The sequence below is a fragment of the Cherax quadricarinatus genome, chromosome 83 (genome assembly GCF_038502225.1).
Source record: "Cherax quadricarinatus isolate ZL_2023a chromosome 83, ASM3850222v1, whole genome shotgun sequence".
NCBI lineage: Eukaryota > Metazoa > Arthropoda > Malacostraca > Decapoda > Parastacidae > Cherax > Cherax quadricarinatus.
Genome location: NC_091374.1, coordinates 639,182 through 656,681, shown reverse-complemented (window position 1 = coordinate 656,681; position 17,500 = coordinate 639,182). Strand labels below are relative to the sequence as shown.

The 17,500-nt window shown below is 45.6% G+C and overlaps 1 protein-coding gene across 1 annotated transcript in view; it reads right to left on the bottom strand.

Annotated features, from left to right (window-relative positions):
- Positions 1–714: 714 nt before the first annotated feature.
- LOC138855150 (glycine receptor subunit alpha-4-like) overlaps positions 715–17,500 on the bottom strand; it is a 168,267-nt gene continuing 151,481 nt past the window's right edge. Inside the window, exons 7-9 of the mRNA XM_070102650.1 lie at positions 11,144–11,212; positions 1,621–1,880; positions 715–1,457 (exon numbers count right to left, since the gene is read on the bottom strand). Of these exons, the coding sequence (XP_069958751.1) occupies positions 1,278–1,457; positions 1,621–1,880; positions 11,144–11,212 (509 nt within the window). The 3' untranslated portion in view covers positions 715–1,277. The remainder of the gene's footprint in view (positions 1,458–1,620; positions 1,881–11,143; positions 11,213–17,500) is intronic.

Sequence of the window (17,500 nt, the reverse complement as noted above, 5' to 3'; positions counted from 1 at the left end):
GTAACTCTCCAAGACCCTGATGACTACTAGTAACTCTTCAAGACCATGATGGCTACCAGTAACTCTCCAAGACCATGATGGCTACCAGTAACTCTCCAAGACCATGATGGCTACCAGTAACTCTCCAAGACCCTGATGACTACAAGTAACTCTTCAAGACCCTGATGGCTACCAGTAACTGTCCAAGACCATGATGGCTACCAGTAACTCTCCAAGACCCTGATGGCTACCAGTAACTCTCCAAGACCATGATGGCTACCAGTAACTCTCCAAGACCATGATGGCTACCAGTAACTCTCCAAGACCATGATGGCTACCAGTAACTCTCCAAGACCATGATGGCTACCAGTAATTCTCCAAGACCTTGATGGCTACTAGTAACTCTTCAAGACCCTGATGGCTACCAGTAACTCTCCAAGACCATGATGGCTACCAGTAACTCTCCAAGACCATGATGGCTACCAGTAACTCTCCAAGACCCTGATGGCTACTAGTAACTCTTCAAGGCCCTGATGGCTACCAGTAACTCTCCAAGACCCTGATGGCTACCAGTAACTCTCCAAGACCCTGATGGCTACCAGTAACTCTCCAAGACCCTGATGGCTACCAGTAACTCTCCAAGACCCTGATGGCTACCAGTAACTCTCCAAGACCCTTATGGCTACTAGTAACTCTCCAAGACCCTGATGGCTACTAGTAACTCTTCAAGGCCCTGATGGCTACCAGTAACTCTCCAAGACCCTGATGGCTACTAGTAACTCTTCAAGGCCCTGATGGCTACCAGTAACTCTCCAAGACCCTGATGGCTACTAGTAACTCTTCAAGGCCCTGATGGCTACCAGTAACTCTCCAAGACCCTGATGGCTACTAGTAACTCTTCAAGGCCCTGATGGCTACCAGTAACTCTCCAAGACCCTGATGGCTACCAGTAACTCTCCAAGACCCTGATGGCTACCAGTAACTCTCCAAGACCCTGATGGCTACCAGTAACTCTCCAAGACCCTGATGGCTACCAGTAACTCTCCAAGACCATGATGGCTACCAGTAACTCTTCAAGACCCTGATGGCTACCAGTAACTCTCCAAGACCCTGATGGCTACCAGTAACTCTCCAAGACCCTGATGGCTACCAGTAACTCTTCAGTGTGCACCATAAATTGTTTATCCTCCCTCGTGTACAAGGTGACTGACACCAGTGTCTAGTAGCTATCTGGATGGCCACGAGCACCGGACAAGTATAAAGGAGAGACATTATTGTAGGTGTGAACTAGGGAAGATCTAGAGCATGTAGTAGCACCAGTAAATAACGTTGAAGACACCGAAGAGGAGAGGGAAGAGCCCCCGGCAGTACTCGTCGATTTGACGAGCCTTTATCTTGTTACTCTGTTTGATGGCTCTCACGAACTGTGCTGTGACGTGTGTTGAGTCCTCATGGCCGGGGGAAGTGCCGCTCTTGTGCTGGGGGAGAAGACCAGTGTTGTAGTACTATAGCCAGGGGTAACTAGGGGGAAATTACTGCTAATTTATTGGGAGAGGAGTGTGTGAGTGTACCAACCACGTGTGCGTAAACACTGTATAAGTGCACCATCCATGTGTGTTGTGTGTGAATGAGTGCACCTACCATGTGAGAGCTTCCAGCTGGTGTGCTGCTGGGAGTGGTCACCACAGTACTGCCTCCCGTCTGGGTGATCTTAACCTGGGTGGGACTCGGTATAGGGGCGGCTGGGGACTTGTGTGGGTGGGTGTGGGTTGTGATGTGGGCGTAGCGCTCCGCCAGGCAGGTACCGTTGGAGCCTCCCCGAGATCCCAGCTCCATCTGGGGTCGCCGACGCCACAAGTAGTTTACCAAGGTGAACTCCAGCAAGGCGCAGAACACGAAGGCTGTCAGGGAAGGAGATGACAGGTGAACAGTGCGTTAGTGTACATGTTTCAGTGGTACCTGCGTCAGTGTGCCTGCGTCAGTGTGTCTGCCTCAATGTACCTGCGTCAATGTACTTGCGTCAGTGTACCTGCGTCAATGTACCCCAGTCAGCGGTACCTGCGTCAGTGTGCCTACATCAGTGGTACCTGTGTCAATGTACCTGCGTCAGTGGTACCCACATTAGTGGTACCTGGGTCAACGTACCTGCATCAGTGGTATATCAGTTCATTAGATCCTGCGTCTACTAGTACTTGCGTCAGTGGTAACTGCGTCTAGTAGTTCCTGTGTCACTGTGCGTTTAGTGATATCCACGTCAGTGTTAATGTTCCTTCGTTACCAACATCTAGTATTAGCAGAGAATTACGCAATATAATAATAATAATAATAATAATAAGTTCGCTGGATGGCAGACATTAACTTCTTTGGTACTATCACCTACACAAGTTGCTGACCTTATTAGGTTTTAATCCTAATAAATATTCTTGATCTAAGTAGCTAGAGAGCTGCCCTCCCATTCCTCGGATCAAACCTCACTGTTGCATCGGTCTTGTTTCTAAATCTTCATACTGAATTATTCCTCATATCCTTAACATTCCCATTATTAATCTTATTATTTTTGGTCTCCCTATTCTGGTCTCCCTATTGTTAATATTTATATTCTTGGTCTTCCTTTTCGCTATGCCTTCCTCCTGTGCTTCTTCAATATCTTCTATTATATATCTGGTTTATAAACCTGACAAATATTACACAAGTCTCTCATTCGTCAACCTGTGGTTTTTTTTTAAACCAATTATATAATTTCTAACCGACAGAGAAACACCTTGGGATATTGATGCAAGGAATTCTTGAATGCTGACTTAACTTGACACATTACAACTCCTTGTATGAGCGCCATCCTGCCTGATGCAATGTGACAGCAACACGAGCTACCTACCATATACAATATACCAGCAGCACACTGGTGCTGGTATATTGTGTTAGGTGAAGAACACAGGTGCAACGAATGTGGCATTTTATTGTGGCGACATTTCGCTCTCCAGGCGCTCTCCTGGAGAGTGAAACGTTGCAACAATAAAATGTCACATTAGTTGCACCTGTGTCCTTTACCTAACACATTGTGGGTAATTCTATCAACACTAACACAAGCAGCACACTGCTCATATATCCAGTTTTCCTAAATAAAAATTCTCTCCCTTCTTTTCTTCCTTCCTTGCCCTCACCTCGTCCCCCTCTCCCTCACTTCGTCCCCCTTCCCCCTCACCTCGTCTCCCCTCCCCCTCACTTCGTCCCCCTCCCCTTCACTAGGGAGGGTATAAGAGAGCAGCAACAAGCATCCGTGAGTAGCAACACCTGTTGCAACACTTAGCAACAACACAATCCAATTTTCTCGTTAAATTCGACAAGTTTCCCACTAAATTTTCTGCTCGTTTTAACTCCAGATTTTGTGGTAAATTATTATGCAAATTCTAATGATGTTATAATTTCTAAGTTAAATTGATCTTTGAAGCGAAATATTAATTTTATATTTCCTGAAGTATTTACATTTTTTATATTTACATTTTGTTCTCAAACATAATTTTCAGCCTGATTTTTTCCTTTAGTTTGTGCTGTAATGAACGTAATTCACGATTTTTATTAAGATATTGTTAAGTAGCCCCTCCTCACATACTGAAGGAGCGTAGACGATGTTTCGCTCAGTTCTAAGAATCCCATGTCAGTGCTGTGCATGGTAGTAGCTAGATACTGTGCACCTCACATCCATCCTGTGGAGGGTAGTGCAAGAGCACAGATATACCAAGGGTCTAGGAACTAGGCTCTAGGGGGGATAACAGGAATAATACTGAGGGTCTAGGAACTAGGCTCTAGGGGGATAACAGGAATAATACTGAGGGTCTAGGAACTAGGCTCTAGGGGGATAACAGGAATAATACCGAGGGTCTAGGAGCTAGGCTCTAGGGGGATAACAGGAATAATACCGAGGGTCTAGGAACTAGGCTCTAGGGGGGATAACAGGAATAATACCGAGGGTCTAGGAGCTAGGCTCTAGGGGGATAGCAGGAATAATACCGAGGGTCTAGGAACTAGGCTCTAGGGGGATAACAGGAATAATACCGAGGGTCTAGGAACTAGGCTCTAGGGGGTATAACAGGAATAATACCGAGGGTCTAGGAACTAGGCTCTAGGGGGATAACAGGAATAATACCGAGGGTCTAGGAACTAGGCTCTAGGGGGATAACAGGAATAATACCGAGGGTCTAGGAACTAGGCTCTAGGGGGTATAACAGGAATAATACCGAGGGTCTAGGAACTAGGCTCTAGGGGGATAACAGGAATAATACCGAGGATCTAGGAACTAGGCTCTAGGGGGGATAACAGGAATAATACCGAGGGTCTAGGAACTAGGCTCTAGGGGGGATAACAGGAATAATACCGAGGGTCTAGGAACTAGGCTCTAGGGGGGATAACAGGAATAATACCGAGGGTCTAGGAACTAGGCTCTAGGGGGGATAACAGGAATAATACCGAGGGTCTAGGAACTAGGCTCTAGGGGGGATAACAGGAATAATACCGAGGGTCTAGGAACTAGGCTCTAGGGGGGATAACAGGAATAATACCGAGGGTCTAGGAACTAGGCTCTAGGGGGATAACAGGAATAATACCGAGGGTCTAGGAACTAGGCTCTAGGGGGATAACAGGAATAATACCGAGGGTCTAGGAACTAGGCTCTAGGGGGGATAACAGGAATAATGTGAAAGATGATATGAGAAGACAGGAATCCTAGTATACTGCAGCGCAGCGAGGAAGACAGCACCTCATCTCCCTTCAGACACTGGCAGCAAATCGGAGGATCTGATAGCAATGGTTCAGGATTTGTCCAGGACAACTGAGGAGCCTGGGCAGGTAGCTCAGCGGAAGCTACTACTCCCTCGATGGCTCCGTCATTGGCCGGGTGAATATTGGTGCTAGAGATGCTGGGGAGGTATTGTATTTCAGCTATACAATACCAGTGCCAGAGATGCTGAGGTAGGTATTGTGTTTCAGTGTTACAATACCGGTGCCAGAGATGCCATGTATGTGCATGCAGTAGAAGCAACAGTAGCAGCAGTACTAGCAGCAGCACCAGTAACAGCAGCAAGCACCACCACCACCAGTAGCAGCACTAGTAGTACTAGCAGCAGCAGGTACCACCACCACCAGTAGCAGCAGCACCACCAGTACCAGTGGCAGCAGCACCACCACCAGTAGCAGTACTAGTAGCACCACCAGTAACAGCAGCAAGCACCCCCAGCAGCAGCACCACCAGCAGCAGCACCAACAGTAGCAGCATCACTAACAAAGCAGCAAGCACTACCACCACCAGTGGCAGCACCAGCAAGCAGCACCACCACCAGTAGCAGCACCAGCACCACCACCACCACCAGCAAGCACCACCACCAGTAGCAGCAGTAGCAAGCAGCACCACCAGTACCAGCACCACCATCACCCTTTCTACCCCAGTCACTGTTCTGTATCTACTACCAGGCAACTCTTCCTAGCACTTACAAGCAATATGCAGTAAAGCGAAAGAGAAGTGGGGGGTCAGAAAGAAGACGTGAAAGAGAGAGAGAGAGAGAGAGAAAGAAAGAGGATTAACTACACAAATATATCGCTGACTCTTCCCTACCTATTCTCTTCTTCCTCCTCCTCCTCTAGTCTTCCCTTCCCCTTAAACTTTGCCCTCAGCTTCCATTCCCAGACTTTTTTTTCCCTCCTCCACACTCCCCATTCCCCACTACCTTACCCACTTTCCCTACCCATAATCCCATCTCCCCAATCCCGGCCTTCTTCCCACCTCCACGGAAACTCAAAATGCAAGATAAGATTCGACTACCGCATCAAAAATCACGGAGGGTCGCAAGTGAATCATGGAGGGTCGCCCGTGAATCATGGAGGGTCGCCCGTGAATCATGGAGGGTCGCCCGTGAATCATGGAGGGTCGCCCGTGAATCACGGAGGGTCGCCCGTGAATCATGGAGGGTCGCCCGTGAATCACGGAGGGTCGCCCGTGAATCACGGAGGGTCGCCCGTGAATCATGGAGGGTCGCCCGTGAATCATGGAGGGTCGCCTGTGAATCATGGAGGGTCGCCCCTGAATCATGAAGGGATGCCCGTGAATCATGCCCTTTCCACACGCTGAGTGTCCATGGTTCGATGTCCGGTACGAGTTGAAACACTGGTCGTGTTTCCTTACACCTGCTGTCCCTGTTCATCCAGAAGTAGGTACCCGAGTGTTAACAGACTGGGGCGACAAGATTACCCTAAGTTGCCCGAAATGCCCTGCATAACCAGGGATTTTCTATATAGTATGTCAATGATGCCAGCTACGGACTGTATGAGTTGTATTATATACTTGTAGCAATAAAGATTATTATTATTTATTATGGAAGTGTGTGTGACCTGCTGGAGCCTCGACCCTCTGACATTCCAGACGGCAACACAGGGCCTCGATCCTTTGACATTCCAGACGGCAACACAGGGCCTCGACCCTCTGACATTTCAGACGGCAACACAGAGCCTCGACCCTCTGATATTCCAGACGGCAACACAGAGCCTCGACCCTCTGACATTCCAGACGGCAACACAGAGCCTCGACCCTCTGACATTCCAGACGGCAACACAGAGCCTCGACCCTCTGACATTTCAGACGGCAACACAGGGCCTCGACCCTCTGACATTCCAGACGGCAACACAGGGCCTTTACCCTCTGACATTCCAGACGGCAACACAGAGCCTCGACCCTCTGACATTCCAGACGGCAACACAGGGCCTCGACCCTCTGACATTCCAGACGGCAACACAGAGCCTCGACCCTCTGACATTCCAGACGGCAACACAGAGCATCGACCCTCTGACATTCCAGACGGCAACACAGGGCCTCGACCCTCTGACATTCCAGACGGCAACACAGGGCCTTGTCCCTCTGACATTCCAGACGGCAACACAGTGCCTCGACCCTCTGACATTCCAAACGGCAACACAGGGCCTTTACCCTCTGACATCCAGACGGCAACACAGAGCTTCGACCCTCTGACATTCCAGACGGCAACACAGAGCCTCGACCCTCTGACATTCCAGACGGCAACACAGGGCCTCGACCCTCTGACATTCCAGACGGCAACACAGAGCCTCGACCCTCTGACATTCCAGACGGCAACACAGAGCCTCGACCCTCTGACATTCCAGACGGCAACACAGAGCCTCGACCCTCTGACATTCCAGACGGCAACACAGAGCCTCGACCCTCTGACATTCCAGACGGCAACACAGGGCCTCGACCCTCTGACATTCCAGACGGCAACACAGAGCCTCGACCCTCTGACATTCCAGACGGCAACACAGAGCCTCGACCCTCTGACATTCCAGACGGCAACACAGAGCCTCGACCCTCTGACATTCCAGACGGCAACACAGAGCCTCGACCCTCTGACATTCCAGACGGCAACACAGGGCCTCGACCCTCTGACATTGCAGACGGCAACACAGAGCCTCGACCCTCTGACATTCCAGACGGCAACACAGAGCCTCGACCCTCTGACATTCCAGACGGCAACACAGGGCCTTTACCCTCTGACATTCCAGACGGCAACACAGGGCCTCGACCCTCTGACATTCCAGACGGCAACACAGAGCCTCGACCCTCTGACATTCCAGACGGCAACACAGAGCCTCGACCCTCTGACATTCCAGACGGCAACACAGGGCCTCGACCCTCTGACATTCCAGACGGCAACACAGAGCCTCGACCCTCTGACATTCCAGACGGCAACACAGAGCCTCGACCCTCTGACATTCCAGACGGCAACACAGAGCCTCGACCCTCTGACATTCCAGACGGCAACACAGAGCCTCGACCCTCTGACATTCCAGACGGCAACACAGAGCCTCGACCCTCTGACATTCCAGACGGCAACACAGGGCCTTTACCCTCTGACATTCCAGACGGCAACACAGGGCCTCGACCCTCTGACATTCCAAACGGCAACACAGAGCCTCGACCCTCTGACATTCCAGACGGCAACACAGGGCCTCGACCCTCTGACATTCCAGACGGCAACACAGGGCCTCGACCCTCTGACATTCCAGACGGCAACACAGGGCCTCGACCCTCTGACATTCCAGACGGCAACACAGGGCCTCGACCCTCTGACATTCCAGACGGCAACACAGGGCCTCGACCCTCTGACATTCCAGACGGCAACACAGGGCCTCGACCCTCTGACATTCCAGACGGCAACACAGGGCCTCGACCCTCTGATATTCCAGACGGCAACACAGGGCCTCGACCCTCTGACATTCCAGACGGCAACACAGAGCCTCGACCCTCTGACATTCCAGACGGCAACACAGGGCCTTTACCCTCTGACATTCCAGACGGCAACACAGGGCCTCGACCCTCTGACATTCCAGACGGCAACACAGGGCCTCGACCCTCTGACATTCCAGACGGCAACACAGGGCCTCGACCCTCTGACATTCCAGACGGCAACACAGAGCCTCGACCCTCTGACATTCCAGACGGCAACACAGGGCCTTTACCCTCTGACATTCCAGACGGCAACACAGGGCCTCGACCCTCTGACATTCCAGACGGCAACACAGGGCCTCGACCCTCTGACATTCCAGACGGCAACACAGGGCCTCGACCCTCTGACATTCCAGACGGCAACACAGGGCCTCATGACCCGGCTATGACATCCTCTCTTGTATAATTTATAACTTTAAAACCTTGCCTGGACGCCAAGCTTCTAATACTCCATCAACGTTACTAAAAACGACCACAGGCTGGCGACACATCAAACTAATATATCCAAGATGGTCACTTTATCATGAGGTTGCAGTATAGATGAGTGTATTCCATCACCTTCAAGACTGTTTACACTCGCGATCATCAAGTTAATGTGTCCTGAACCTAGTGAATGGATATATCGTTTCGATCTATTCACATCTATTAGAGAAACATCGTCTCACTACTTGGGATTTACCAACTATCAACAAAAATTCGCCCAACGTCACTATACGTATTTGAACCAGCATCTGGGTATGGATTTGGAGATCTGAGTCCTTCAATGGCCGAAACTTTACTAAATAATATTCACCAATTTTGGTGTTTCAAGTTCCATACGGCGTAACCTTTCATTGGCCCTATAAAAACTCTGGACAAAGATTTATAATTAAGAATATATTTGCACGAACGAACCCAATTAATAGGAGAAATTGACATGCTGAGGCATTCAACATTGATCATGTTACCTGCTTTCTGTTTTTACATGCAATGAAATTACTCTCTATATATATACTCTTAATGGCTTGCAGAAGCAACAACGAAGCATAAACAAAAATCCGGATTGCTAAAAGCGCGTTACAAACTCTGAATCCGGATTATAAGCGTCCACAAAGAGGGTAAAATAAAACCTTGAATTTAGTTTTAAGACTAAGTTTATTTTAAGCCTGAGTATGCCCTGACTCAAGGTCCCTTGGATCAAAGGTTTACCTTGACTTCAGGTTCACCTTGAACCCAGGTCCACAGGGACTCTCACTAACCTTGGCTGCATATACTTTCTCTCAGCAAATCCTCTTAATACACTGATTTCGCACACACTTATCGAATGCGTCAAATATACGAAGAACTTGTATCAGGCTTAAAGCAGTGTCTTAGTTGTATATACACTTCACAGAGTGTCGTCAAAGGCTGCTTTCAAAGGCTGCCGTCAATCACTGCCTTCAAAGGCTGCCGTCAATCACTGCCTTCAAAGGCTGCCGTCAATCACTGCCTTCAAAGGCTGCCGTCAATCACTGCCTTCAAAGGCTGCCGTCAATCACTGCTTTCAAAGGCTGCCGTCAATCACTGCCTCCAAAGGCTGCCGTCAATCACTGCTTTCAAAGGCTGCCGTCAATCACTGCCTTCAAAGGCTGCCGTCAATCACTGCCTTCAAATGCAACCTTCAAAGGTTGCCTTCAAAAGTCACCTTCAAAGGCCGCCTACAAAAAGCTCTCTTCAAAGGCCACCTTGGTAACTAAATCCTGGTCGATCACAAAGACATTCAACTCTGGCTAATACTCTCATGGCTCTACTTAATCAAAATTTTTCATAAACTTAAAAAAAATCTATAAAAATGCAGCTGTTGCTGACACGAAGCTGTGTGCACCAAGCTGTGTGCACCAAGCTGTGTGTACCAAGCTGTGTGCACCAAGTTGTGTGTACCAAGCTGTGTGCACCAAGCTGTGTGCACCAAGCTGTGTGCACCAAGCTGTGTGCACCAAGCTGTGTGCACCAAGCTGTGTGCACCAAGTTGTGTGTACCAAGCTGTGTGCACCAAGCTGTGTGCACCAAGCTGTGTGCACCAAGTTGTGTGTACCAAGCTGTGTGCACCAAGTTGTGTGTACCAAGCTGTGTGTACCAAGCTGTGTGCACCAAGTTGTGTGTACCAAGCTGTGTGTACCAAGCTGTGTGCACCAAGTTGTGTGTACCAAGCTGTGTGCACCAAGCTGTGTGCACCAAGCTGTGTGCACCAAGCTGTGTGCACCAAGCTGTGTGTACCAAGCTGTGTGCACCAAGCTGTGTGCACCAAGTTGTGTGTACCAAGCTGTGTGCACCAAGTTGTGTGTACCAAGCTGTGTGCACCAAGCTGTGTGCACCAAGTTGTGTGTACCAAGCTGTGTGCACCAAGTTGTGTGTACCAAGCTGTGTGCACCAAGTTGTGTGTACCAAGCTGTGTGTACCAAGCTGTGTGCACCAAGTTGTGTGTACCAAGCTGTGTGCACCAAGCTGTGTGCACCAAGTTGTGTGTACCAAGCTGTGTGCACCAAGTTGTGTGTACCAAGCTGTGTGCACCAAGTTGTGTGTACCAAGCTGTGTGCACCAAGCTGTGTGCACCAAGCTGTGTGCACCAAGTTGTGTGCACACAGCTGGTTGCTTCAAAGTTTTCCAAGTTTTGTTAATCATTCGTGAATTTGTTTAATATAAACAGACTCTGTCACTCGGAAAATATCTACCGTAATATGTTCAATATCTATCGTAAAATGTTATATATCTACAGTAATATGTTAAATATCCATCAAAATATTAAATATCTATCGTAAAATGTTAAATATCTACCGTAACATGTTAAATATGTGAAGTTGTATGATAAGTAACATAGGTGAGTATGTAACACACCAGTACTACCATACTTGTCGTACTTACCTGTACAAGCGCCCATCCACACGTCAATTGCCTTGACGTAGGAGACCTGGGGCAACCCGGCCTGGATACCTGTACAAGATGATATCAGAACTGTATCAGTTCATGATTGTAACCATTAATAGATGTGTACATGATTCATTACCTTTGTAACTTGATCAGCTATCAAAACTTTGGGGTCCAGTCCCTGGACCCATTATGTACCTCTAATCTTTTGACTACCACCCACAGGATGGGTATGGGATGCATAATAAATATATTAAACTGTATATGTGTGTGTGTGATAAAAATGTTAATACCTGAATATTAGATATACATAAGTACAAACATGTATACACGTACCTATACATATTTGCATATTTTGTCTTAGAATTTTATGACCACTCTGAACTATTCCTTTTGCGTTTATTAAGGTAGAATAGGCTAGGCTTATGAAACAGGGGATCGTACAGCTGCCGAAATATCTAGTTAAGTCTGTGGCTGCTAATAATAACATGGTGAACACCTTACTACCTATCCTCATGTTAATGCTTATAACAGTACTGGTCAGACAACACTGTAAGAGTTTAGGTGATGTCGATATTGTGAGGTGGAGCTGCCTGGCTCTATGTCTAATGTCTAACACCATTAATCTCTCCCTGCAGCCGCCTGGCTCTATGTCTAATGTCTAACACCATCAATCTCTGAAAGTATGGTTATCAAGGCTCACCTTCCCTTATGTTGCTGGCAAGATTAATATATGTAAATAATGATGAATTGTTGTTTTACACGCATTTTATTTCGTAAGTTGATCATTCTTGAGCACCAGAGTTGATCATAATACTGATCAAACTGTATTGATTAAACTTTTGGATTCTGAGATCAAGTAGCAAATAAAAACGTGAATGTTTTCTTGGTCTGTTACGAAGGAAAATACTGAGAGGACGCAATGGTTAGTAAGGAGACGGTAAGAGGAAAACTGTGAAGGTGGAATAGGAGAGAGATGTACCAACAGCTCTTCCTTATACCTAGATACACTGATACACTGCTTAAACACTGTGCCTCTATCCAGTGGGGTAATACTGCTTACACCTTCTTACAGTGCCTCTATCCAGTGGGGTAATACTGCTTACACCTTCTTACAGTGCCTCTATCCAGTGAGGTAATACTGCTTACACCTTCTTACAGTGCCTCTATCCAGTGGAGTAATACTGCTTACACCTTCTTACAGTGCCTCTATCCAGTGGGGTAATACTGTTTACATCTTACAGTGCCTTCATCAAATGAGATAACATTGTTTAAACCTTCTTACAGTGCCACAGTGCCTCTATCTCTTGTGTCAATTAATGTCAATCAAAATCGCCATTCTTTGGGCAGCCATTCTTTGGACAGCACTTCGCCGTATCTCGCATCTGCTTGACAGTAGGGGTTGCAAGATCCTGTACGAGGCACAAGTACGCTCACACCTTGAGTATGCTCCACTTTCTTGGTTTGCCTGCCCCCCCTCTCATCTGCGACTGCTTGACAGAGTAGAGAACAGAGCAAGACGTCTCATCTCTCGCCTGGACCCATCCTGGATAGATCTGTCATTTCAGCAGAGCCTTCAACATAGGAGGGATGTGGGTGGCCTTACTGTTATGTACAAGGCCAATATTGTCAAAATACCACACTTGGATCCACTTCGAGGACAGCGTGAAACAAGCTTTTATGCCACAAGACGGGCAGAAAGCAGCAACTTCACTCTGGCTGTACCCTTCTCCAGAACATCACTCCATCTGAGATCATACATACCCAGGATGACTCGAGTATGGAACACATTCGTACAGCATAATGATGTCAACGAGATAACGTCAGTTGATCAAATGAAAATGCTGGCCCACAGATGGCTCCAACTTCGTCCTGTTCCCTACTTGTATGTCTCATAACAAAAATGCTTTCAAATGAGCTGATGTAGGTAACAGCTCTTAGCTTGCCAATAAAGTTAGGAATCCTTAACCTGTAAATAGCTGTCAATAAAGCTAGGGATCCTTAACCTTGTCAAACCCTGTGTAAAAAAAAAAAAAAAAAAAAAAAAAAAAAAAAAAAAAAAAAAAAAGGTAAGATGTAGTATAGGTGAGTGTCTTAACATGATCTTCAACACGGCTTCACCAACACTAGATTAAAACTATCTCTCTCTCTGTCTCTCTCACTCGCTCACTCACTCTCGTCACGTGTCACTAAGCCGTAAATCCTTCTGCTTCCTGATTTTCTTCCTCAGCGGATGGCCACAACTTTTCCAGCGGGATTTTTGAAGGCCCTAAAAATATTTTTTAAATGTCACTCCCGCCGCATCACGTTTTCTTTTGCTGCTGCTGCTGCTTCTGCATTTTTCCAAGAGGAATAAATTGAAGGTCGCGAATCCTGTGTGTACTCACCTAGTTGTACTCACCTAGTTGAGGTTGCGGGGGTCGAGTCCGAGCTCCTGGCCCCGCCTCTTCACTGGTCGCTACTAGGTCACTCTCCCTGAACCGTGAGCTTTATCATACCTCTGCTTAAAGCTATGTATGGATCCTGCCTCCACTACATCGCTTCCCAAACTATTCCACTTACTGACTACTCTGTGGCTGAAGAAATACTTCCTAACATCCCTGTGATTCATCTGTGTCTTCAACTTCCAACTGTGTCCCCTTGTTACTGTGTCCAATCTCTGGAACATCCTGTATTTGTCCACCTTGTCAATTCCTCTCAGTATTTTGTATGCCGTTATCATGTCCCCCCTATCTCTCCTGTCCTCCAGTGTCGTCAGGTTGATTTCCCTTAACCTCTCCTCGTAGGACATACCTCTGCGTGTGTGTGTGTGTGTGTGTGTACTCACCTAATTGTGGTTGCAGGGGTCGAGACTCAGCTCCTGGCCCCGCCTCTTCACTGATTGCTACTAGGTCCTCTCTCTCTCTGCTTCCTGAGCTTTATCATACCTCTTCTTAAAACTATGTATGGTTCCTGCCTCCACTACTTCACTTGCTAGGCTATTCCACTTCCTGACGACTCTGACTGAAGAAATACTTCCTAACGTCCCTGTGACTCGTCCGAGTCTTCAGCTTCCAGTTGTGACCCCTTGTTCCTGTGTCCCCTCTCTGGAACATCCTATCTCTGTCCACCTTATCTATTCCCCTCAGTATCTTGTACGTCGTTATCATGTCTCCCCTGACCCTTCTGTCCTCCAGTGTCGTCAGTCCGATTTCCCTTAACCTTTCCTCGTGTGTGTGTGTGTGTGAACTCACCTAGTTGTGGTTGCAGGGGTCGATTCACAGCTCCTGGCCCCCGCCTCTTCACTGGTCGCCACTAGGTCACTCTTCCTGCTCCATGAGCTTTATCATACCTCTTCTTAAAGCTATGTATAAATCCTACCTCCACTACATCACTTCCCAGACTCTTCCACTTCCTGACAACTCTGTGATTGAAGAAATACTCCCTAACATCCCTTTGGCTCATCTGAGTCTTCAACTTTGTGTGTGTGTGTGTGTGTGTGTGTGTGTGTGTGTGTGTGTGTGTGTGTGTGTGTGTGTGTGTGTGTGTGTGTGTGTGTGTGTGTGTGTTATTTACAATTACGTAAACTCCTTCATGTAATATACTCGCATAATTATGATATATCTATAGAAAAAGAAAACTGAACATGACACCGTTGTACACTGAGGCAAAAGTAACGTTGTGAAGACAAGAGTAATGTTGTGAAGACAAGAGTAATGTGAAGACAAGAGTAATGTTGTGAAGACAAGAGTAATGTTGTGAAGACAAGAGTAATGTTGTGAAGACAAGAGTAATGTTGTGAAGACAAGAGTAATGTTGAGAAGACAAGAGTAATGTTGTGAAGACAAGAGTAATGTTGAGAAGACAAGAGTAATATTGTGAAGACAAGAGTAATGTTGTGAAGACAAGAGTAATGTTGTGAAGACAAGAGTAATGTTGTGAAGACAAGAGTAATGTTGAGAAGACAAGAGTAATGTTGTGAAGACAAGAGTAATGTTGTGAAGACAAGAGTAATGTTGTGAAGATAATAGTAATGTTGTGAAGACAAGAGTAATGTTGTGAAGACAAGAGTAATGTTGAGAAGACAAGAGTAATGTTGTGAAGACAAGAGTAATGTTGTGAAGACAAGAGTAATGTTGTGAAGACAAGAGTAATGTTGTGAAGACAAGAGTAATGTTGTGAAGACAAGAGTAATGTTGTGAAGACAAGAGTAATGTTGTGAAGACAAGAGTAATGTTGAGAAGACAAGAGTAATGTTGTGAAGACAAGAGTAATGTTGAGAAGACAAGAGTAATATTGTGAAGACAAGAGTAATGTTGTGAAGACAAGAGTAATGTTGTGAAGACAAGAGTAATGTTGTGAAGACAAGAGTAATGTTGAGAAGACAAGAGTAATGTTGTGAAGACAAGAGTAATGTTGTGAAGACAAGAGTAATGTTGTGAAGATAATAGTAATGTTGTGAAGACAAGAGTAATGTTGTGAAGACAAGAGTAATGTTGAGAAGACAAGAGTAATGTTGTGAAGACAAGAGTAATGTTGTGAAGACAAGAGTAATGTTGTGAAGATAATAGTAATGTTGTGAAGACAAGAGTAATGTTGTGAAGACAGGAGTAATGTTGTGAAGACAAGAGTAATATTGTGAAGACAAGAGTAATATTGTGAAGACAAGAGTAATGTGAAGACAAGAGTAATGTTGTGAAGACAAGAGTAATGTTGAGAAGACAAGAGTAATGTTGAGAAGACAAGAGTAATATTGTGAAGACAAGAGGAATGTTGTGAAGACAAGAGTAATGTTGAGAAGACAAGAGTAATGTTGTGAAGACAAGAGTAATGTTGTGAAGACAAGAGTAATGTTGTGAAGACAAGAGTAATGTAGAGAAGACAAGAGTAATGTTGAGAAGACAAGAGTAATATTGTGAAGACAAGAGTAATGTTGAGAAGACAAGAGTAATGTTGTGAAGACAAGAGTAATGTTGTGAAGACAAGAGTAATTTTGTGAAGACAAGAGTAATGTTGAGAAGACAAGAGTAATGTTGTGAAGACAAGAGTAATGTTGAGAAGACAAGAGTAATGTTGAGAAGACAAGAGTAATATTGTGAAGACAAGAGTAATGTTGAGAAGACAAGAGTAATATTGTGAAGACAAGAGTAATGTTGAGAAGACAAGAGTAATGTTGAGAAGACAAGAGTAATATTGTGAAGACAAGAGTAATATTGTGAAGACAAGAGTAATGTTGAGAAGACAAGAGTAATGTGAAGACAAGAGTAATAATGTGAAGACAAGAGTAATGTGAAGACAAGAGTAATGTTGTGAAGACAAGAGTAATGTTGAGAAGACAAGAGTAATGTTGAGAAGACAAGAGTAATATTGTGAAGACAAGAGTAATGTTGTGAAGACAAGAGTAATGTTGAGAAGACAAGAGTAATGTTGTGAAGACAAGAGTAATGTTGTGAAGACAAGAGTAATGTTGTGAAGACAAGAGTAATGTTGAGAAGACAAGAGTAATATTGTGAAGACAAGAGTAATGTGAAGACAAGAGTAATGTTGTGAAGACAAGAGTAATGTTGAGAAGACAAGAGTAATGTTGTGAAGACAAGAGTAATGTTGAGAAGACAAGAGTAATATTGTGAAGACAAGAGTAATGTTGAGAAGACAAGAGTAATGTTGTGAAGACAAGAGTAATGTTGAGAAGACAAGAGTAATATTGTGAAGACAAGAGTAATGTTGTGAAGACAAGAGTAATGTGAAGACAAGAGTAATATTGTGAAGACAAGAGTAATGTTGAGAAGACAAGAGTAATGTTGTGAAGACAAGAGTAATGTTGAGAAGACAAGAGTAATATTGTGAAGACAAGAGTAATGTTGTGAAGACAAGAGTAATGTTGTGAAGACAAGAGTAATGTTGAGAAGACAAGAGTAATGTTGTGAAGACAAGAGTAATGTTGTGAAGACAAGAGTAATGTTGTGAAGACAAGAGTAATGTTGAGAAGACAAGAGTAATGTGAAGACAAGAGTAATATTGTGAAGACAAGAGTAATGTTGAGAAGACAAGAGTAATGTTGTGAAGACAAGAGTAATGTTGAGAAGACAAGAGTAATATTGTGAAGACAAGAGTAATGTTGTGAAGACAAGAGTAATGTTGTGAAGACAAGAGTAATGTTGAGAAGACAAGAGTAATGTTGTGAAGACAAGAGTAATATTGTGAAGACAAGAGTAATGTCGTGAAGACAAGAGTAATATTGTGAAGACAAAAGTAATGTCGTGAAGACAAGAGTAATATTGTGAAGACAAGAGTAATGTTGTGAAGACAAGAGTAATGTTGTGAAGACAAGAGTAATGTTGTGAAGACAAGAGTAATGTGAAGACAAGAGTAATA